This window comes from Amia ocellicauda, chromosome 7, assembly GCF_036373705.1.
Source record: "Amia ocellicauda isolate fAmiCal2 chromosome 7, fAmiCal2.hap1, whole genome shotgun sequence".
Lineage (NCBI taxonomy): Eukaryota > Metazoa > Chordata > Actinopteri > Amiiformes > Amiidae > Amia > Amia ocellicauda.
In genome coordinates this window covers 38,480,371-38,498,439 of record NC_089856.1, presented here as the reverse complement: position 1 = coordinate 38,498,439, position 18,069 = coordinate 38,480,371, and the positions used below count along the sequence as shown (strand labels likewise).

The 18,069-nt window shown below is 44.9% G+C and overlaps 1 protein-coding gene across 1 annotated transcript; it reads right to left on the bottom strand.

The window, feature by feature from the left end:
- Positions 1 to 259: 259 nt before the first annotated feature.
- Positions 260 to 7,301, bottom strand: LOC136753914 (extracellular calcium-sensing receptor-like). The gene is made up of 6 exons (XM_066710294.1): positions 7,276 to 7,301; positions 5,330 to 5,624; positions 4,276 to 5,082; positions 3,967 to 4,194; positions 1,423 to 1,546; positions 260 to 1,173 (listed from the first exon to the last, which is right to left on the bottom strand). Exons 1-6 carry the CDS (start codon positions 7,299 to 7,301, stop codon positions 260 to 262), a joined length of 2,394 nt encoding a protein of 797 aa, XP_066566391.1.
- Between the last annotated feature and the right edge of the window lie 10,768 nt (positions 7,302 to 18,069).

Sequence of the window (18,069 nt, the reverse complement as noted above, 5' to 3'; positions counted from 1 at the left end):
CTCAACTAAATGGAAGAAAACTAATAAATTACCTTTAATTCCTATCATGTCTTATTTTTTTCTATTTATATGTGTATGTGTGGAAGTTTAAAGATGCGTATTGACATTTGAGATATTGAAAATAATGTACTTCTATAATTAGCAGAAGTATTGATGTGGTACTATTAAACAAATATGTATTGACATTTCCTTTCAAAATATGTTGTGTAATGATCAATGAAAATAATTACACAGAACGGAAAACCTTTAGTGTTGTTTATTAAAGTGACGTTGAAGGCATTTTACCCATCAAATGTTTTTTGGTATTTTTTTCTGGTTTTAATAACATAATGTAACATTTGGGGAAAAAAATACAAGAAAGCAACCCAAAACTGGAAGCCAAAATTGCGAATATCTCCACAGCTACAGTGAACTTCCCAGGAGAGCTGATATAAGCTGGGATAAAGGTGATCCAGACTGCACAGAATATGAGCATGCTGAATGTGATGAATTTGGCTTCATTGAAGTTATCAGGCAGATTACGAGCCAGAAAAGCCAGCACAAAGCACATGGCAGAGAGGAATCCAATATACCCTAACACAGCATAAAACCCCACTGCTGATCCTACAACACACTCTAGAATTATTTTTTCTTTGTAGTATTGTGTGTTTTTATGAGGAAAAGGAGGTGAAATTGTCAACCAAAGGACACAAATCAGGAACTGTATGAGTGTGAAAGCAAGAATACTTAACCTCTTCTGTGTGGGCCCAAACCATTTCATAATATTACTGCCTGGCAGTGTAGCCCTGAAGGCCATTAACACCACTATTGTTTTCCCCAGAACACAAGAGATGCACAGGACAAATGTGATGCCAAATACTGTGTGGCGCAACATACAGGACCACTCAGAGGGCTGGCCAATGAAAGTAAGTGAGCAAAGGAAACACAGAGTTAATGAGAAGAGCAGGAGGAAACTGAGCTCAGAGTTATTGGCTCTCACTATTGGAGTGTGTCTGTATTTATAGAATATTAATGCTATAATTATTGATAGGCAAGCTCCAGTCACGGACAAAATAACTAACAATATCCCCATGATTTCCCCAAATGTGAGAAATTCTATTTTCTTTAAGAGGCATTGATTTCTTTGTTGGTTTGAGCTGTACTCCACAGGGCACTTTGAACAATCACTGGAATCTGAAAAATGATAAAAAGTAGTTTAACTAAATACATATTTTTATTCAATTGTTCACTGTAAATTGCAGGAACTATATTGAATCAATAAGTATAAACATAGTGTACATTTAGAACATGTCAATGAGGTCTCAGTGTAAAGGACTCACATTGATTACATACATGATATCTATTCTATTAGTCATATTTACATATACATTGTTTGTATTTAAGATGAAAGAAAAAAACTAAACATATCTTTCATTTACTCACCAGCTGTATTACTGAATTCTCCCTCAGCACATGGAATGCAGTCAAAGCAGCAGATTGGCTTTCCTTTGACAATTGCCTTACGAGTCCCTGGAAGGCAGCTCTCACTGCAGACTGACTTTGGCACCTGGAAAGTGGTGGTATTATGTTATATGTGTGTATATATATATATATATATATATATATATACAGTGATCCCCTGCTCATTTTGTATGTTTGCCCACTGACAAAGAAATGATCAGTCTATAATTTTAATGGTAGGTGTATTTTAACAGTGAGAGATAGAATAACAACAAAAAAATCCAGAAAAACGCATTTCAAAAAAGTTATCAATTGATTTGCATGTTAATGAGGGAAATAAGTATTTGACCCCTTCGACTTAGTACTTGGTGGCAAAACCCTTGTTGGCAATCACAGAGGTCAAACGTTTCTTGTAGTTGGCCACCAGGTTTGCACACATCTCAGGAGGGATTTTGTCCCACTCCTCTTTGCAGATCCTCTCCAAATCATTAAGGTTTCGAGGCTGACGATTGCCAACTCGAACCTTCAGCTCCCTCCACAGATTTTTTATGGGATTAAGGTCTGGAGACTGGCTAGGCCACTCCTGGACCTTAATGTGCTTCTTCTTGAGCCACTCCTTTGTTGCCTTGGCTGTGTGTTTTGGATCATTGTCATGCTGGAATACCCATCCACGACCCATTTTCAATGTCCTGGCTGAGGGAAGGAAGTTCTCACCCAAGATTTGACGGTACATGGCCCCATCCATTGTCCCTTTGATGCGGTGCAGTTGTCCTGTCCCCTTAGCAGAAAAACACCGCCAAAGCATAATGTTTCTACCTCCATGTTTGACGGTGGAGATGGTGTTCTTGGGGTCATTCCTCCTCCTCCAAACACGGCGAGTTGAGATGATGCCAAAGAGCTCGATTTTGGTCTCATCTGACCACAACACTTTCACTCAGTTCTCCTCTGAATCATTCAGATGTTCATTGGCAAACTTCAGACGGGCCTGTACATGTGCTTTCTTGAGCAGGGGGACCTTGCAGGCGCTGCAGGATTTCAGTCCTTCACGGCGTAGTGTGTTACCAATTGATTTCTTGGTGACTATGGTCCCAGCTGCCTTGAGATCATTAACAAGATTGTACCGTGTAGTTCTGGGCTGATTCCTCACTGTTCTCATGATCATTGAAACTCCACGAGGTGAGATCTTGCATGGAGCCCCAGACCGAGGGAGACTGACAGTTATTTTGTGTTTCTTCCATTTGCAAATAATCGCACCAACTGTTGTCACCTTCTCACCAAGCTGCTTGGTGATGGACTTGTAGCCCATTCCAGTCTTGTGTAGGTCTACAATCTTGTCCCTGACATCCTTGGACAGCTCTTTGATCTTGGCCATGGTGGAGAGTTTGGAATCTGATTGATTGATTGCTTCTGTGGACAGGTGTCTTTTATACAGGTAACGAGCTGAGATTAGGAGCACTCCCTTTAAGAGAGTGCTCCTAATCTCAGCTCGTTACTTGTATAAAAGACACCTGGGAGCCAGAAATCTTGCTGATTGATAGGGGACCAAATACTTATTTCCCTCATTAACATGCAAATCAATTTATAACTTTTTGAAATGCATTTTTCTGGATTTTTTTGTTGTTATTCTGTCTCTCACTGTTAAAATACACCTACCATTAAAATTATAGACTGATCATTTCTTTGTCAGTGGGCAAACGTACAAAATCAGCAGGGGATCAAATACTTTTTTCCCTCACTTTACCTCTACACTGATCTAACTTGATCTGATATAATGCGAATTCGGATATAACCCCATAGGTTCATTAGATAAAATCAGTCTTGTCTGCAAGTCTTAAATTAAGTTATAACGTTGACAGGTTGAAACTGCTGATTACCAAACGTTTGCTGTAAGATGAAACCTAGCCCACATGGTTTCATTTAGCAGTGTTTAGTACCTGTTGTAAATACACTATATTTTAGAAAAGCTTATAAAATAAGTGTTGTAATTAAGGGGCATACAATTTAACCAAAATAGACTTAATTAACAAAAAATATTTGCTGATGATTAATTCCAGAAATGCTCAAGGCCAAGCAAGTTCAATAGATCTGACTTATTGATATAAGTTCAATATTATTATTTTCTTGTCAGACGCACTTATCCAGGGTGACTTACAACATAAGTGCAAACAAAGTGCAAAAATACAGAGAAGTAAAAGGCATCAATCAATTACAAATTCAATTTGGCTAAAACAGCAATTCTAAATAAATTTTACAAACTCCAATTTACAATTTACACAAGTACAGTAAGTGATATGATCTGACTGGAATATTTTTGTGTTAATTTCATGCAAGGAGGAAATTTATTAGATTTTCTGTTTACTTGAAATGGATTTGGAGTTGCATTTCCATTGATCCTTATATTTACAAACACGATACGAAGCAGTAGCTCATGCCAGTCAATATATGTGTGCTATCAAAGGTTTATTGAAATAGACACATTACAGGTGGTGAACTCTATTTAAAACGTTAATTAGAAGTAAACCCTACCTTATGTTGATTATTTGACCACATTATGCTCACATTGTTCATTACAGTCTGCTGTCCTTCTGGTAAAGAGGCATCATACAGACCAACCATTTCAAATGTGGTGGTTCCCCCCTTGTTAAGCTGCCAGTTCACTAATGCAAATTGTGCTGCTGGGTCCCCATTTTCATCAAAAAAGACCATTTCTCCATTCCTGGTAGTAAAATTTACTTTTTTCAAGTATTGTAGTACCTGGATGAAAATAGGTTGTTAGCAATATGAATTCTATATCTATCATCACTCTCAGTAACACATTATAATGCTTTAACTTACCTGCAAAGGTTCTATATTTTTCTTTGTACACTTCTTATCATGAAATGTTCCTTGGTCATCTTTGCATATAATCAGAGCATGCAATGAATGTGCTACAGCATACACTGCTTTATATGCATTAATTGCTATGGAGAGATCTGAAACATCACTGTACTCGTTATTTAGTTCATTCTCCTGTCCTGTACACAGCTTATCAGTAGCATCATTCTCTTGAGCAGTCAGAGTGCATTTGAAATCACTTTCCCATAGTCTTTTGAACCTAGCATCTCCAGGGGCACCAGATGGACGGACACTCAGTAGAAAGTCTTTCAGTCCTGGTATTTCTGCATTCTTAACAGCAAACCCAATTGCCCCACCTAATATTTTAAAACGTTCTTTTGAGCCAAGATACCTGTCTGAAATCCCAGACATACTGCCCACCCACTGGAAGCCTGTGACATTTTGAATTATCAATTCCTTTACCAAAAACTCCATATGTGTATAAGATACAAAGGCAACAATAACTTTAGAAGAGGATTTTTTTAAAATGTTAACAATTTCAATAAATTTCCTATTCGAATGAGTTCCACCAATGGCCTCTGAATATTCAATGCATATCCCTTCCTGCTGGGCAGTTTTTACAAAAGTATCCATCGCATTGTTGCCATAATCATTGTCACTCCTGATGGCCCCAACCCAGGTCCATCCAAAGTGCTTCACGAGCTGAGCCAGGGCTCTGCTTTGATGGTAGTCACTGGGGATGGTTCTGAAAAAGGTGGGGAACTTTTTTCTGTCACTGAGGCATGCACACGTAGAAAAATGACTCACCTACATGGCAGAAAATCAATAGATTAGATAAATGACTTTTAATTCCTGTCATGTCTTATTGTTTGTATGTATATGTCTATGTATGGAAGTTTGAAGATGCTTATTAGCATATGTGATGTTGAAAATAATTGATAAAATGTAATGATATCTTATTACTATTTGTTGCATTTGTATTGTTGTTTGCTCATATTGATCCCGTAGTATTATTTTCATTTTATAAAGGAGGACAAAATAACATTTTTCTCACCACTGGTATATGAAACGATCCCACAGTTGTTGCAATTCCAATTGATGGTGGGGAACCATTATGTCCTATTATTGCAGGAACTGTCTGTGATTTGTTGCAGGACTGGTCTGATTCGATTGTGTCTTCTTGCCAATTCATTAAAGTCATTGCTGCCCTTATCCCCAAAGTTATAGAACCACATACGTCATAAATCTTAAATCCCAGGGACACATCAGGAAGAATCTCTGTGCTGTTATTTATTTCTTCAATGGCAAAGATCATAGCCAGGGCTGAATGATATTCTTTAATGTATGGACTATAACAACAAAAACATAAGAATAATTATAATAATCCATCCACTTCAATTTCTTAATAATAAAACAAACATGAAAGTAAATGTTGTATACTTACTCTTTGCATTTTATTTCTGCTGGAATAGTTTCAAATGTTGGATTCTTAAATAGTAGGTTGTTATGTAATGTAAATATCCCTCCTATTATAATATCTCCATCCTGTTCAATGAGAGGGGACTCTATTGCTCCTTGTGGTTGGCAGACAGGCTTCTCCGCTCTGATGAAGAGAGCAATGAACACGATCTCTGCCAAGAATAGCATTTCAAAGCAATCTCTGTGTTTAGAGTCCAAATGCACAGAATTGCTGTGTGTATATACTGTACTGCAAGTCACAGGTGCTTGGAGTAAATTGAAGTAAATTGAAGTCTCACTAAAGCATTAATTCTCAGGGGTAAATCCAATCTTTGAATCTGCCTAGGGAGAAAAAATAACCAGATCAAAAACATGCCAAACAAAGTGCAATGATTAACTTTTGTTTTAATTGAAAGTTAATTGATGAGGGTGGTGATTAATAAAATGTTTTGTTTTTTTTAAGTCTCTATGAAAATTAGAACATACTAATTAATATAAATTCATATTAAATGTAAGAGTAGCAGTATTCTCCAGTATTCTCAAGAAGAGATCCCTTAATACAGCACTTTTAAACATAAAACAAATACACAAATGCATATCTTGTTTGCACACAAGTATCTAGCATCAGTTTACAGTGTCAGTTCTCTGCTAAACACAGAGTTTCAGCTACAAGTGTTTGGAACTCTCACTAAGGCTTTCATTTTCAGAGGTAAATTCAGTGTTTGAATCTGTCTAGGGAGGGAGCCAGATAAAAAATTAGCCAAGCCATATAGCCAGTGGCTCTCAAAAGTACTCACCCCCCTTGGACTTTTCCACATTTCATTGTGTTACAAAATTAAATCAGAACGGTGTGCCTGCGGCACCTGCAAATCCGACAGCAAGAACCCCAAAAGTTTTGACAGGGGGAGTAATTTTGTTGCCCTTTCCAATGCCCAAAACCCAAGAGGAAAGATGCCAGCAGTGGATAAGACAGTGTGGGAGTCCCCATTCCCAGCTCAATACCTTGAAGATTAACAAACATACATTTGTCTGCTCCCAGATAAGTTAGGTAGCTAATGATGTTAATAATGATGATAATGTGAGATTGGTTGCGTATGTAACCCCGGTTATCTGAAAAAGGAAGCACTGCCCAAGGGGGAGAGGTTTCTGCACACTTCCATAGGAACCTGATCGAAACGTCACTCTATCAAAGCTGCCATTGGCCCATGCGCGTGTAACTCATAACAGGTCCCTTCCACTTCCTGTTCTATAAAACGTGATGTCAGCGCAGGTTCATCCTGTTTTACTGGGAGCTAGGACTCCTGCGTGACCTTGCAACCCTTGGGCAGTGCTTCCTTTTTCAGATAACCGGGGTTGCGTACGCAACCTATCGTTATCTTTCAAGTCAGAAGCACTGCCCAAGGGGGAGGGGTTACTGTATAACCAAGCCGTCACAAGGGAGGAGGCAGCGAACTGATAAGGGAGCCTGCCCCGAGGTGTACTGCTAGGGGCCTCAGCAGCACAACTCCAGACAGTAACCTCAGGAGTCCCTTAGGGCCGCACCTGAGCTGCCCAGGAGCGAGGACCATAGTCGCGCTCTAACTGGGAACTGTCTGCAATCAGCATATAAAAAGGACAACTCTTACGCCCTCTACTTACAATAGCAAGGCCGGCTGCTCTACTAGTGCATCTAGGAGCGAGGCCGTAATCTACTTGCACAAAATATGGCACGGGCAATCAAGCAACTTGTGCACCTTCCGTGCATTAACGTGGCAGTGAACCCCTGATCCTGCAGGAGCGGGGCCACAGACCCATTGAATAACACACAGCTGGCTAGTTCACTGAGTAACTACAGCTGGACATAACAGTATACACAGCGCGGCAGCAGGAACATTCATTCTGCCTCCATGCAGCACAGGAAAATCACGTTCACTGAACGGTACAGAGCACCCAGCTCGACTGTGCTGTCATAACAACTAAACACATCGCAGGGTGCAGAAAGCAAATCATGCACCACCACGTGACACAGGAGCAGTTGTCACCTATTAGCACAGCTAATGCAGGACAACAACAGGCTCTACCATGACCATCAAACCATAACGTTGTGGTGTGCAGGAAACTGTTCATGCACTCTTCGCATAACATGGGAGCATTGGCCACTTCCTCCACTAGTCCCAGCTAGGAGCGAGGCCACACCAGCTCTACAATGTTGTACAAATGAACAACAATATATATCACGTGGCAGCAGGAACATTCATGCCGCCTGCGCACAGCACAGGAACATCCATCTCAACTGAATAGTACAGAGTGGAAGAGCTCTACTGTGCTGACAAGGAGATTACGTACAGACAAACTATATACACCACTGAGCGTAGGAGCCTGCTCTTGCGCCACACGTGGGACATCAGAGCGGTGGCTGCTTGCTATACTAGCACAGCTAGAAGCAAGGCTACACCAGCCTGACTATGTCCTGACAAACAAACTAAATACATCACGGGCCGCAGGAGCCGGCTCATGCACCACACATGGAAACACAGGAGCAGTTGATACCTGCCAAATAGCACAGCTAGTGCAGGGCAACCACAGCTCTTACCGTGTGAATAAATGAACTATGTACACAGCGGGGCACTGGAGCGCCCTCCCCTGGAAGACAACAGCAGCGGTCCCCTTGATCCATGGCATACTCAGCCACAGCGGGCCACAGACCTGCTGACCAAGGAACTATATACACAGTGAGGCAGCGAAACTTGAGCGCCATCAGCTGGGAACAGCAGCAGTGAGCTCCGTGCTGCACAAGTCAGACGGAGCCACAGTCCTGCTGTTTAACACATTTATATATACACAGAGCGGGGTACAAGCCAGACGCATGCACCACCGCGACACAATGCATAATGAACGAACTATATACAGGGTGGCCCCATAAGGCAACGTGCCTGTTGGCCGCATGACAGACCCTGGGAACACGTCGACAGGGCTGTCAGTAAATCCAGGAGCAGCTCACGTGGGTGCTCGACTGGAAGGCATAGTCCGGTGGAAAGGAAGACACAGTTCACTAGCTCCCTCAGGATGCACTTAACAGGGGCAGACTGGGAGAGGAAAAGGCAGGAGCCAGAGCCCATAGACAACTAGGGCTCGACTGCAGCCAACACCGGGTTCCCAATGGAAGGGACCGGTGCCATCACGTCCAACCTGTAGAACCAGGCAAATGTAAGAGGCGAGGCACAAGCTGCAACTGCACAAACGTCTGCCATGGGGGCGCCTTGAAAAAGGGCCCAAGATGTGGCAACGCCTCGAGCCGAGTGGGCCACCAGGTGGACTCATAGGCCATGGTAATGGTGTCCACAATCCAATGCGAGAGGCGCTGCTTTGAAAGCGCCTGGCCCTGTGTCCACGCTCCATAAGACACAAACAGTTGGTCTGAGCGCCGAATGTCCTTAGTGCGTTCCAAATAGCACCTGAGGGCCCGCACAGGGCAGAGCAGGTGAAGCCAACTCTCTTGCTCTGAAGCGAAGGGAGGAGGATGAAAAGCCATCAACTCAATAGGCCTGTTGACATGGAATGGAGACAGCACTTCGGGAGGAATGCAGGGTTAGGCCGTAGCGTGACCCTGGAGCCATCTCCTGCAAAACGGACACAAGATGGGTGTACGGACAGGGCGTGTAACTCGCTCATGTGTTTTGCAGAGGTGATTGCCAGCAAAAATGCAGTCTTAAGTGACACCAGCTTCAGTTCAGCTGAGTTCAGTGTCTCAAATGGGGCTTGGGAAAGTGCGTTCAGCACTACATCACGACGCCATGCAGGCAGTGATGGGGTGCGAGGAGGCCGCAGCCGTTGAGCTCCTTTTAAAAAGTGCACAGCCAGGAAATGAGACCCAGGGGGCTCGCCATCAATCCGGACATAACATGCGGAGCTGGCTGCCAGATACACTTTGAGCGTGGACGGGGACTTGCCCTGGTCCAACAGCTCTTGTAGAAATTGCAATATGACCCCAATGGGACAGTGAATTAGGTCTTGACCACCGGCTTGGCACCAGGTGCTAAATGTTCGCCAGCGGTAGGAATACTGTGACCTCGTAGAGGGAGCTCTCGCTGACTGAATAGTGGCTACTACCGCGTCTGACAGACCCCAGGCATTCAGTCGCTCCCGCTCAGGGGCCAGGCCTAGAGCTGGAGGAGGCCCTAATTGGGCTGCAAAAGTGTGCCCTGCACCTGGGACAACAAGTCCACTCTCACTGGGAGCTGCCAAGGCTCTCTGTGGAGGAGGGCGATCAGGTCTGTGAACCAGAATCTGCAAGGCCACCGAGGGGCTATCAGCAGAACTGTTGCTCGTTCTCTCCTGACCTTCTCCAGGACCACCGGGAGAAGGGGGAATGGTGGGAACGCGTAAAGGAGACAGTGTGGCCACATGTGGGCTAGCGCGTCGATCCCTAGGGTTCCTGAGGGGTCTTGGACGGAGAACCATAGTGGGCAGCGTGTGGTCTCTGCCGAGGCAAAGAGATCCACTTCCGCCCTGCCGAACCGGCTCCACAGTTGCTGTACCACAGACAGGTGGAGGCGCCTTTCCAAGACCGGGGGGCCTCTCCGAGAGAGGAGGTCCGCCGCTGTGTTGGCTAGGCCTGGGAGATTAACTACTCTGTGGAACTGTGGTTGTGCCCACAGAAGCAGACGGTGTCCAATCCGAATCAGCAGATGTCTGTCCTACAGGACTGGCAGAAAATGAGACACTGCTTGTAACTCCAGGACATTGATATGGAGGGCCCGTGCTGGCTCCGTCCACCTGCGTCGGACTCCACGTCCATCGCAGACTGCTCCTGAACCCTGCTTGGAGGCGTCTGTCATCATAACTGCTTGGTGGTAGACTGGTCCCAGGGGCACACCGAGGGCCAAATTGTGAGGGCTCCGCCACCAACGGAGCGCCTTCCAGCACGCCTGCATAATCGCGGCGAGGATGCATCTGTAAAGGCTCAAACCACCGCTGCAACGTCCTCAATCGGAGCGAGCCGAGGGGGAGGGTCTGTGATGCTACTGCTAGGAGGCCCAGCAGCCTCTGGCAAGGGGACACCCTGATGTGAGCTCTCAGTCAGAAGAGGGAGAGACTCGTGTGTACAGAGACGTGGAGCTTCTGGCAATGCAAGGGGCCAAACACAACGTCCATTCACTTGGGACTAGTGGGACTAGTGACAGTCCAGAGGGATCTAGATCTAGATCCTGGCTCGCTGCAAGGGCTGTTCCCTCTCCTGGGGAGTGCACGTCAGCATCTCCTCCATAGAGGGGCCAAAAGTAAAGCCCAGCGATATGGGCACATCTTGCCTGTGACAGCCAGAGCTGGCAGTGTGCCGCCACAATAGCTGCCAAGGAGCGTCCAGTTGCCCTTGCACCATGACACCGATAGGGGGCGGGGCCTGTGATGCAGTGACTGGGTCCGGGTCACCAGCCAGCTGGGCCAGGTAAAGGTTAAGGAGACCAGCGCAGCGAAGGTGGAGTTAACTCGGGGGAAGGCCCGCTTCAGCTGCACCCTGGGTTCTGGCATAGGCCAGGCTCGGGCGGGGGTCATTTCCGGACAGTCCCAGATGGCTCTCAGGTCATCCAGGAGGTCCGACAGCAGCGGGAGGGCCCGTGTGGGCTGCTGCGGCTGGTGCTCCCTCTCGAACCTGGAGCGTGGGGGGATGGGGTCAGAGGGCCAGGGGATCTGCAAGCAGTCCACAGCCCTCTGGATCACCGTCCAAAACTCCCGGTCCTGACTGCTGTCTGCTGTCGTTGTCCATAGACAGGGCAGAGAGGCTCCCTTCAGAGTCCCGTGGTACATGGGCTGGCAGTAGAGACTCGAGATGTGTGGGGGGGAGGTCAGGGTCTGGGCTGCTGTTTGCGCTGCCTGTGCAGACAGAAGGGCGCAGATGTGGTACATCCTGCTATTCAGGGAAAGGATGGCCTCATTTCTGCCTCTGTCTGTGAAGCCGGTTCTCCATCGCCGATGGCGTGGCGGGGAGGGGGCTAACAACGACTCAGAAGAGGGGGAGGGAGCACATGGGCGTCGCTCCGCTGCTCTTCCCTATCGCTCATGTGCCTGCACGGGGGCACATGTGCACGTGGCCGTAGCGGCGCGCACTGCAGGCACTGCCGGCCCAGCAGCAGAAGCAGGAAGACACGCAAGCGCGGGGGGCACAGCTGTCTCCATCACTGCAGCCCTGGAGGAGGAGACGGAGGGGCTCGGGGAGAGGCAGAAATCCAGTGCCCCCGAGGCTGCCCCGTCACTTGCCGGAGTGGGAGATCTTCAGGCGCGGCAGCGCCCAGTGGAATGGCGGACCTCCGGGCGTGCCATAGCGGACCTGGAAGTCGTGGCCGAATTGCACCTGCTGTCAGTGCCCAGACAGACAGGGCATAAGACTTCCCCACTCCAGGCGGGCAAACGGCACAGTGGCGGGGGCGAAAGGAGCTCATCGCCGAGCGCCGAGCGCATATGCGCGTGCACAGGGAAACGTGCAGCAGAGTCAGTGTCTCCACCGGGGCACACAACAACTGAAACGCTTCTGCAACAAGTGGAGCGCCTAGTGGGCCGGCCGCTGTAAGTGCATCTCCACCCGGCAACGTTTATATACACGGGGGCGCTGCGACACCAACCACACGCAACCATGCTGTTGCCGGACTGAACACTGTGTATACCAAGCACCAGGTGCTGGATACAAGCGCCGCATAGGCCCGTAGGCTTAACCACACCATGTGTGCCGGGGTTTCTGGGGACACTGGGTGACCGTTCCGGGAGCCGTTGTCCGCGGGGGCCGAGGGTAGTAGACCACCAGCCGTAGCGGGATCTAAAACCGAGGCACGCACGCACATACCAGGAGGGCTAGCAGTGCTCATTCTCAGCGAACTGAGATAGCGAGATCTCCTACAACCGCAGCTGCGAGCTGTAGTGCAGGCGCAAGCCGGCGGAGGAGCACCTCACGCGTGCAAGATCTCTTACGACACACTGGATTTTACTGCCGCTGCTAGTGTGGACAAAAAACCAACACAGCAAGCAGTCAGAATATATATAGCACAATATAAACACGACTATTGTTTTTAAAAGGCTCTTCTTGTGAATGAAACTGAAACCAAAAGCGCAGCCGGACCTCTGGTGCACTGACAGGACAGAATTGGGATTAGCTATCAATAATAACTAAACACACACAAGACAGAGATGATGTGTAGCGTGGTGAACAACACTATGAAGTGAGCCAGCCAGCTGAAATACGCTGTTTGAATGTTTATTACAAACACAGACACAGACAGCTTACATTCCTAAGTCCAGCGAAATGGCAAAAGAGGACAAACCTGTGCTGACGTCACGTTTTATAGAACGGGAAGTGGAAGGGACCTGTTCTGAGTGACACGCGCTGGGGCCAATGGCAGCTTTGATAGAGTGACATTTCAAACAGGTTCCTATGGCAGTGTGCAGAAACCCCTCCCCTTGGGTAGTGCTTCCTTTTTCAGATAACCGGGGTTGCATACGCAACCTATCGATTTCTAGGTGGTATCTGGATGTGAGTGACACTGAATGCTCAACTTGTGAACTGCTGACTGATATATTTTAACAACAATATGTACAATACGTTTCGTACAGATTATATCAAGGTTGAACATGACGTCCCAACAGGCAATTACAAAATTATTTTGCTTTAATTTTTGTAGTATTTTATGAATGGATGGCCTACTCCCGAGTATTCCAACCCTGTAGTTGCTGTCCAAGTGCCTAATCAGACAAGGGAACATTGAGGAGGCTGTCAAAACCCTCCAACAAAACGGTAAACAATAACAATAATATTTAATTTATTTAAGTTCATATCTCTTTGATTGTAACACGTTTTTTTCCAGTAGGTAGTACAATTCATATACAAAGTAATACAAAAATAACACGAGTTGTTGTTGTACAGAAGCAGATGTGATTTGCACGATGCTGCACATCAACAGAGCTCCAGCACCACTGAGGAAAACCCAGAAGAAACTCAACAGTGTGTTATTGACAATGGTGAGTGATAATCCTTCCCTTTTTCAAATTAACACTGGCATTTAATGTAGTAATCAAAGAAAAAAAGTTAGTGGCGTGATGGTGTGCATGCCAAAACCTAGGAGAGTTGAGACCTTAGAGCAGGAAAGTGTACAGAGCTGCTGGGTTACAGTAGGTCGTAACCGCAGAAAAGGGCACGCACAACCCTTAGGGACATCCCAAGAGCTAGAAATGCCCAACAGGTTGTAACTGCTGGACACCGAATTGGACAGTGACAGCACCGAGGGTGACGGGAGGGCAGTTGAGCACCAGAGCACCATGGTGCCCACTCCCCCCAGAAGAGGGAGGTAGTTATAGTAGGAGACTCAATTCTTAGAGGTGTAGATCACACAGTGTGTTCTAGTGACAAGGAGACCCGCATGGTATCTTGCCTGCCTGGTGCTCAGGTTGCAGATCTCCCTAAACTAGTAGATGGGCTACTAGCCAAAGCCGGGGGGAATCCACTGGTCATGATCCACATTGGAACCAATGACATAGGAAAAGGTACTGCAGAGGTTCTGCAAGACACATTTAAAGAGTTAGGAACAAAACTAAAGAGCAGAACCTCCACGGTAATTTTCTCTGAAATACTTCCGGTACCACGTGCATGGCCAGGGAGAAAGTCAGAGATTAGAAAGTTTAATATGTGGTTGAAATATTGGTGTAGGGAAGAGGGTTTTAGGTTTAAAGGAGCATTGGTCTTCTGGGATAGATGGGACCTGTACAAACCGGACGGTCACATCTAAACAGAAGGGGGGCTAATGCATTGGGAGAGCATATGTGCCGTGAAATTGAGAATCTTTTAAACTAGGGACCAGGGGGCCAGGGAGCGCTGACAATGGGAGATGTTCCAATAAGGAAAGAAAACAAAGGGAAACTGCTAGTAGGAAAGTCCTGAAATGTTTGTACCTCAATGCCAGTAGTATAACATACAAGATGTTAGACCTAGAAGCCACAGTGCTGGCATGTGACTATGATGTTGTAGGAGTGACAGAAACATGGCTTAAAGAAAATGATGGGGATGAATACAAGTTGAAAGGATACACACAGTTTAGGAGAGACAGGCAAAATCGAAGAGCGGGTGGGGTAGCATTATAATAATTATTAGTAATACACCTTTACTGCAATGAAATTTAACAACCTTATGATTTGTTTAAATTACTGTTATGATTATTCCTTTAAATATTTGTAAGAATAGGGAATGGAAATCCAAGACTGAGGTATCATAATTTATTTATTTATTTATTTTACATTAAAAGTTTGCAAATAAGTGAAATGCTTTAGTTTATTGTTTTTTTTAATCACATTGATGTTAATGAACCTTAAATGTGGTGGTGTTCAATATAATTTATCCCAGACTATATTACATAGAGCTCTTTGTTGGCCAACAGTACATTGTATAGAAATATATATTCATTATTTAGCCTCCTATTTTATTTCTAGGCTGCTGGAACATGTACTGTGTTTGATCTTGCTTACAGTCTATTTGAATTGCAGTTCCTTAAAGATGGGGAAGGCTGAGAAGGAAAATTAATTGTTGGATAAGAAGCTGGCTGTGAGTGTGAACTGGGATATTTAGTTATGTCTACATTTGAATATCAATGTTTCAAGCATATAGTGTTAAACTGGATCTGATTATTTATTTCTATTCACAAGCTGATCCCTTTGGTGCAATATATTGAGGGGAAAGGAATATATTCTCCCACAATGTTTTAACTACACTCTATTCCAACAACAACACTTAACGTCAAACAATTGAATTCAACTAAATGATGGGAATAAAGGGGGGGAGGAGGTGCTGACTAAATTTTATAACTGAAATAACCCAAACTAGTGCATTATCTATACAGTATTTACAAATAATAATATTTTAAGGTTTCCAAACAGCGTTGCACACTGCAGATTTTCTCACATTTTCTGCTGGACATGTTGCTCTGCTAACACAGTTGGTTGAACTTTAAGCTTGCTTCGAAGAATCCTGTGTTTATGCCACGTTATCCTGAAACTTAGCCGACTAACCTACTTATCCACCTACAAAGAACGGATCCCTGATTACAGAAACTGCCTCAATAAATAGTCAAAATGCACTAAGTAAGTAACTAACAAACAGTAGCTGCCGTGCAATACAGGTGCAATATATATATATATACAATTAACCAAGCTAAAACAACCGGTACATAGATGAGCTAGATGACTATGTCCACTGGTCTGTGTAGGCATCCAGGGATGAACAAGTAAACACAAGTGCAAAACAAGGAATTAAACCCCCAATATAACATGACAATAAACACAATAAAGTGCCTCCCTAGTACAGTATTTGGAATGTTAGGAATGCTAACACTATTAACAGCCTATTGTGATTGCAGAAAATGCGCGGCCAAAGAACTACACTGTACAAAATACACGGTTACTTACCTGTAGCCCTGCTGGGTCCTTGAAGAGTGCTTCCTGTGTTGCAGGCAGTGTTGGGTGTCCTGTCCAGTGTGGGCTCATAGCTGGGTTGTTCCTGGAAAGACTGGCAACGGTCAATGGGGCAATAGCCTAAGACAAAGGGAAAAATAAACAAACATTTACTTACTGGTTTGTCATTGTATATGGTGGTTGTCCAATACCTGGAACAGAGATTCAGGTCTGAACCTGGGTAGGGAGCTAGAGGGTGTGAGAGCTTCCCCTCCTTATTAAAATAAAGGGGTGGCATAGTTATGGCTGGAAGTGTCATAGTCAATGACATTTCCAAATTAAAGTTTGTGAACATTTTTAAAAAACTAACACTTGCTTATACAGTATGGGCGTCTTCCAAAAATCAAGGCAGGGTTGACATGTGTGCATTAGAACTGAATATACTGCAATTACAGCTGTAACCTGACCAGCCAAAATTATTTACTTTTCTGCTGTTTTCAAACCAAACCGTAGAAGGGTGCTTGGCTTTTAGGTGAGTTAACATACCAGTTGTACATTTGTGGTAGTTTAATTGCATGGCACATATTTTACATTTAAAAATGTTTTAATTTACTTTGTCAAAGTATTTTCACACAGATAATTTATGTGAGGAAGCCATCTGTAGCCCAGGTACATTCTAGTTAAAGCCAATCAATGGACTCCACTAGACCTCTGAAGGTGTGCTGTGGTATCTGGCACCAAGACGTTAGCAGCAGATCCTTTAAGTCCTGTAAGTTGCGAGGTGGGGCCTCCATGGATCGGACTTGTTTGTCCAGCACATCCCACAGATGTTCGATTGGATTGAGGTCTGGGGAATTTGGAGGCCAAGTCAACAGCTTGAACTCGTGATTCATCAGCCAAGGCCACCTTCTTCCATTGCTCCGTGGTCCAGTTCTGATGCTCACGTGCCCATTGTAGGTGCTTTCGGCAGTGGACAGGGGTCAGCATTGGCACCCTGACTGGTCTGCGGCCACGCAGCCCCATACGCAACAAACTGCGATGCACTGTGTATTCTGACACCTTTCTATCAGAACCAGCATGAACTTTTTCAGCAATTTGAGTTACAGTAGCTCGTCTGTTGGATCGGACCACACGGGCCAGCCTTCGCTCACCACATGCATCAGTGAACCTTGGCTGCCCATGACCCTGTCGGTTCACCACTTTTCCTTCCTTGGACCACTTTTGATAGGTACTGACCACTGCAAACCGGGAACACCCCACAGGAGCTGCAGTTTTGGAGATGCTCTGACCCAGTCGTCTAGCCATCACAATTTGGCCCTTGTCAAAGTCGCTCAGATCCTTACGCTTGCCCATTTTTCCTGCTTTTAACACATCAAATTTGAGGACAAAATGTTAACTTGCTGCCTAATACATCCCACTCACTGACAGGTGCCATGATAACAAGATTATCAGTGTTATTCACTTCACCTGTCAGTGGTCATAATGTTATGGCTGATCGGTGTATATATATATATATGTTTCATAGACTACTACATAGCTATTCTTACATTGAATATGGATATATTATTATTGGTATGTTCTAATTATCACTAGACATAATCAATTATAGGGACTCATATGAACTTGAAAAAAGTGTTTAATTCATCATCAGCATATTTGTCATTAAATCAAAAGTTCACCATTGCTCTTGGCTTAGTTTATTTTTGATCTGGCTGTTCTCCCTCCCAAGACAGATTCAAATACTAGATTTACCTCTGAGAATTAATGCCTTAGTGAGACTAAGAAGTTTCCTTCCATTTACTCCAAGCACCTGCGACTTACAGTGCAGTATATAAACACAGCAATTCTGTTCATTTTGACGCTAAACAGATTGATCACTTTGAAATGCTACTCCTGGCAGAGATAGTATTCATTGCTCTCTTCATTAGAGCAGAA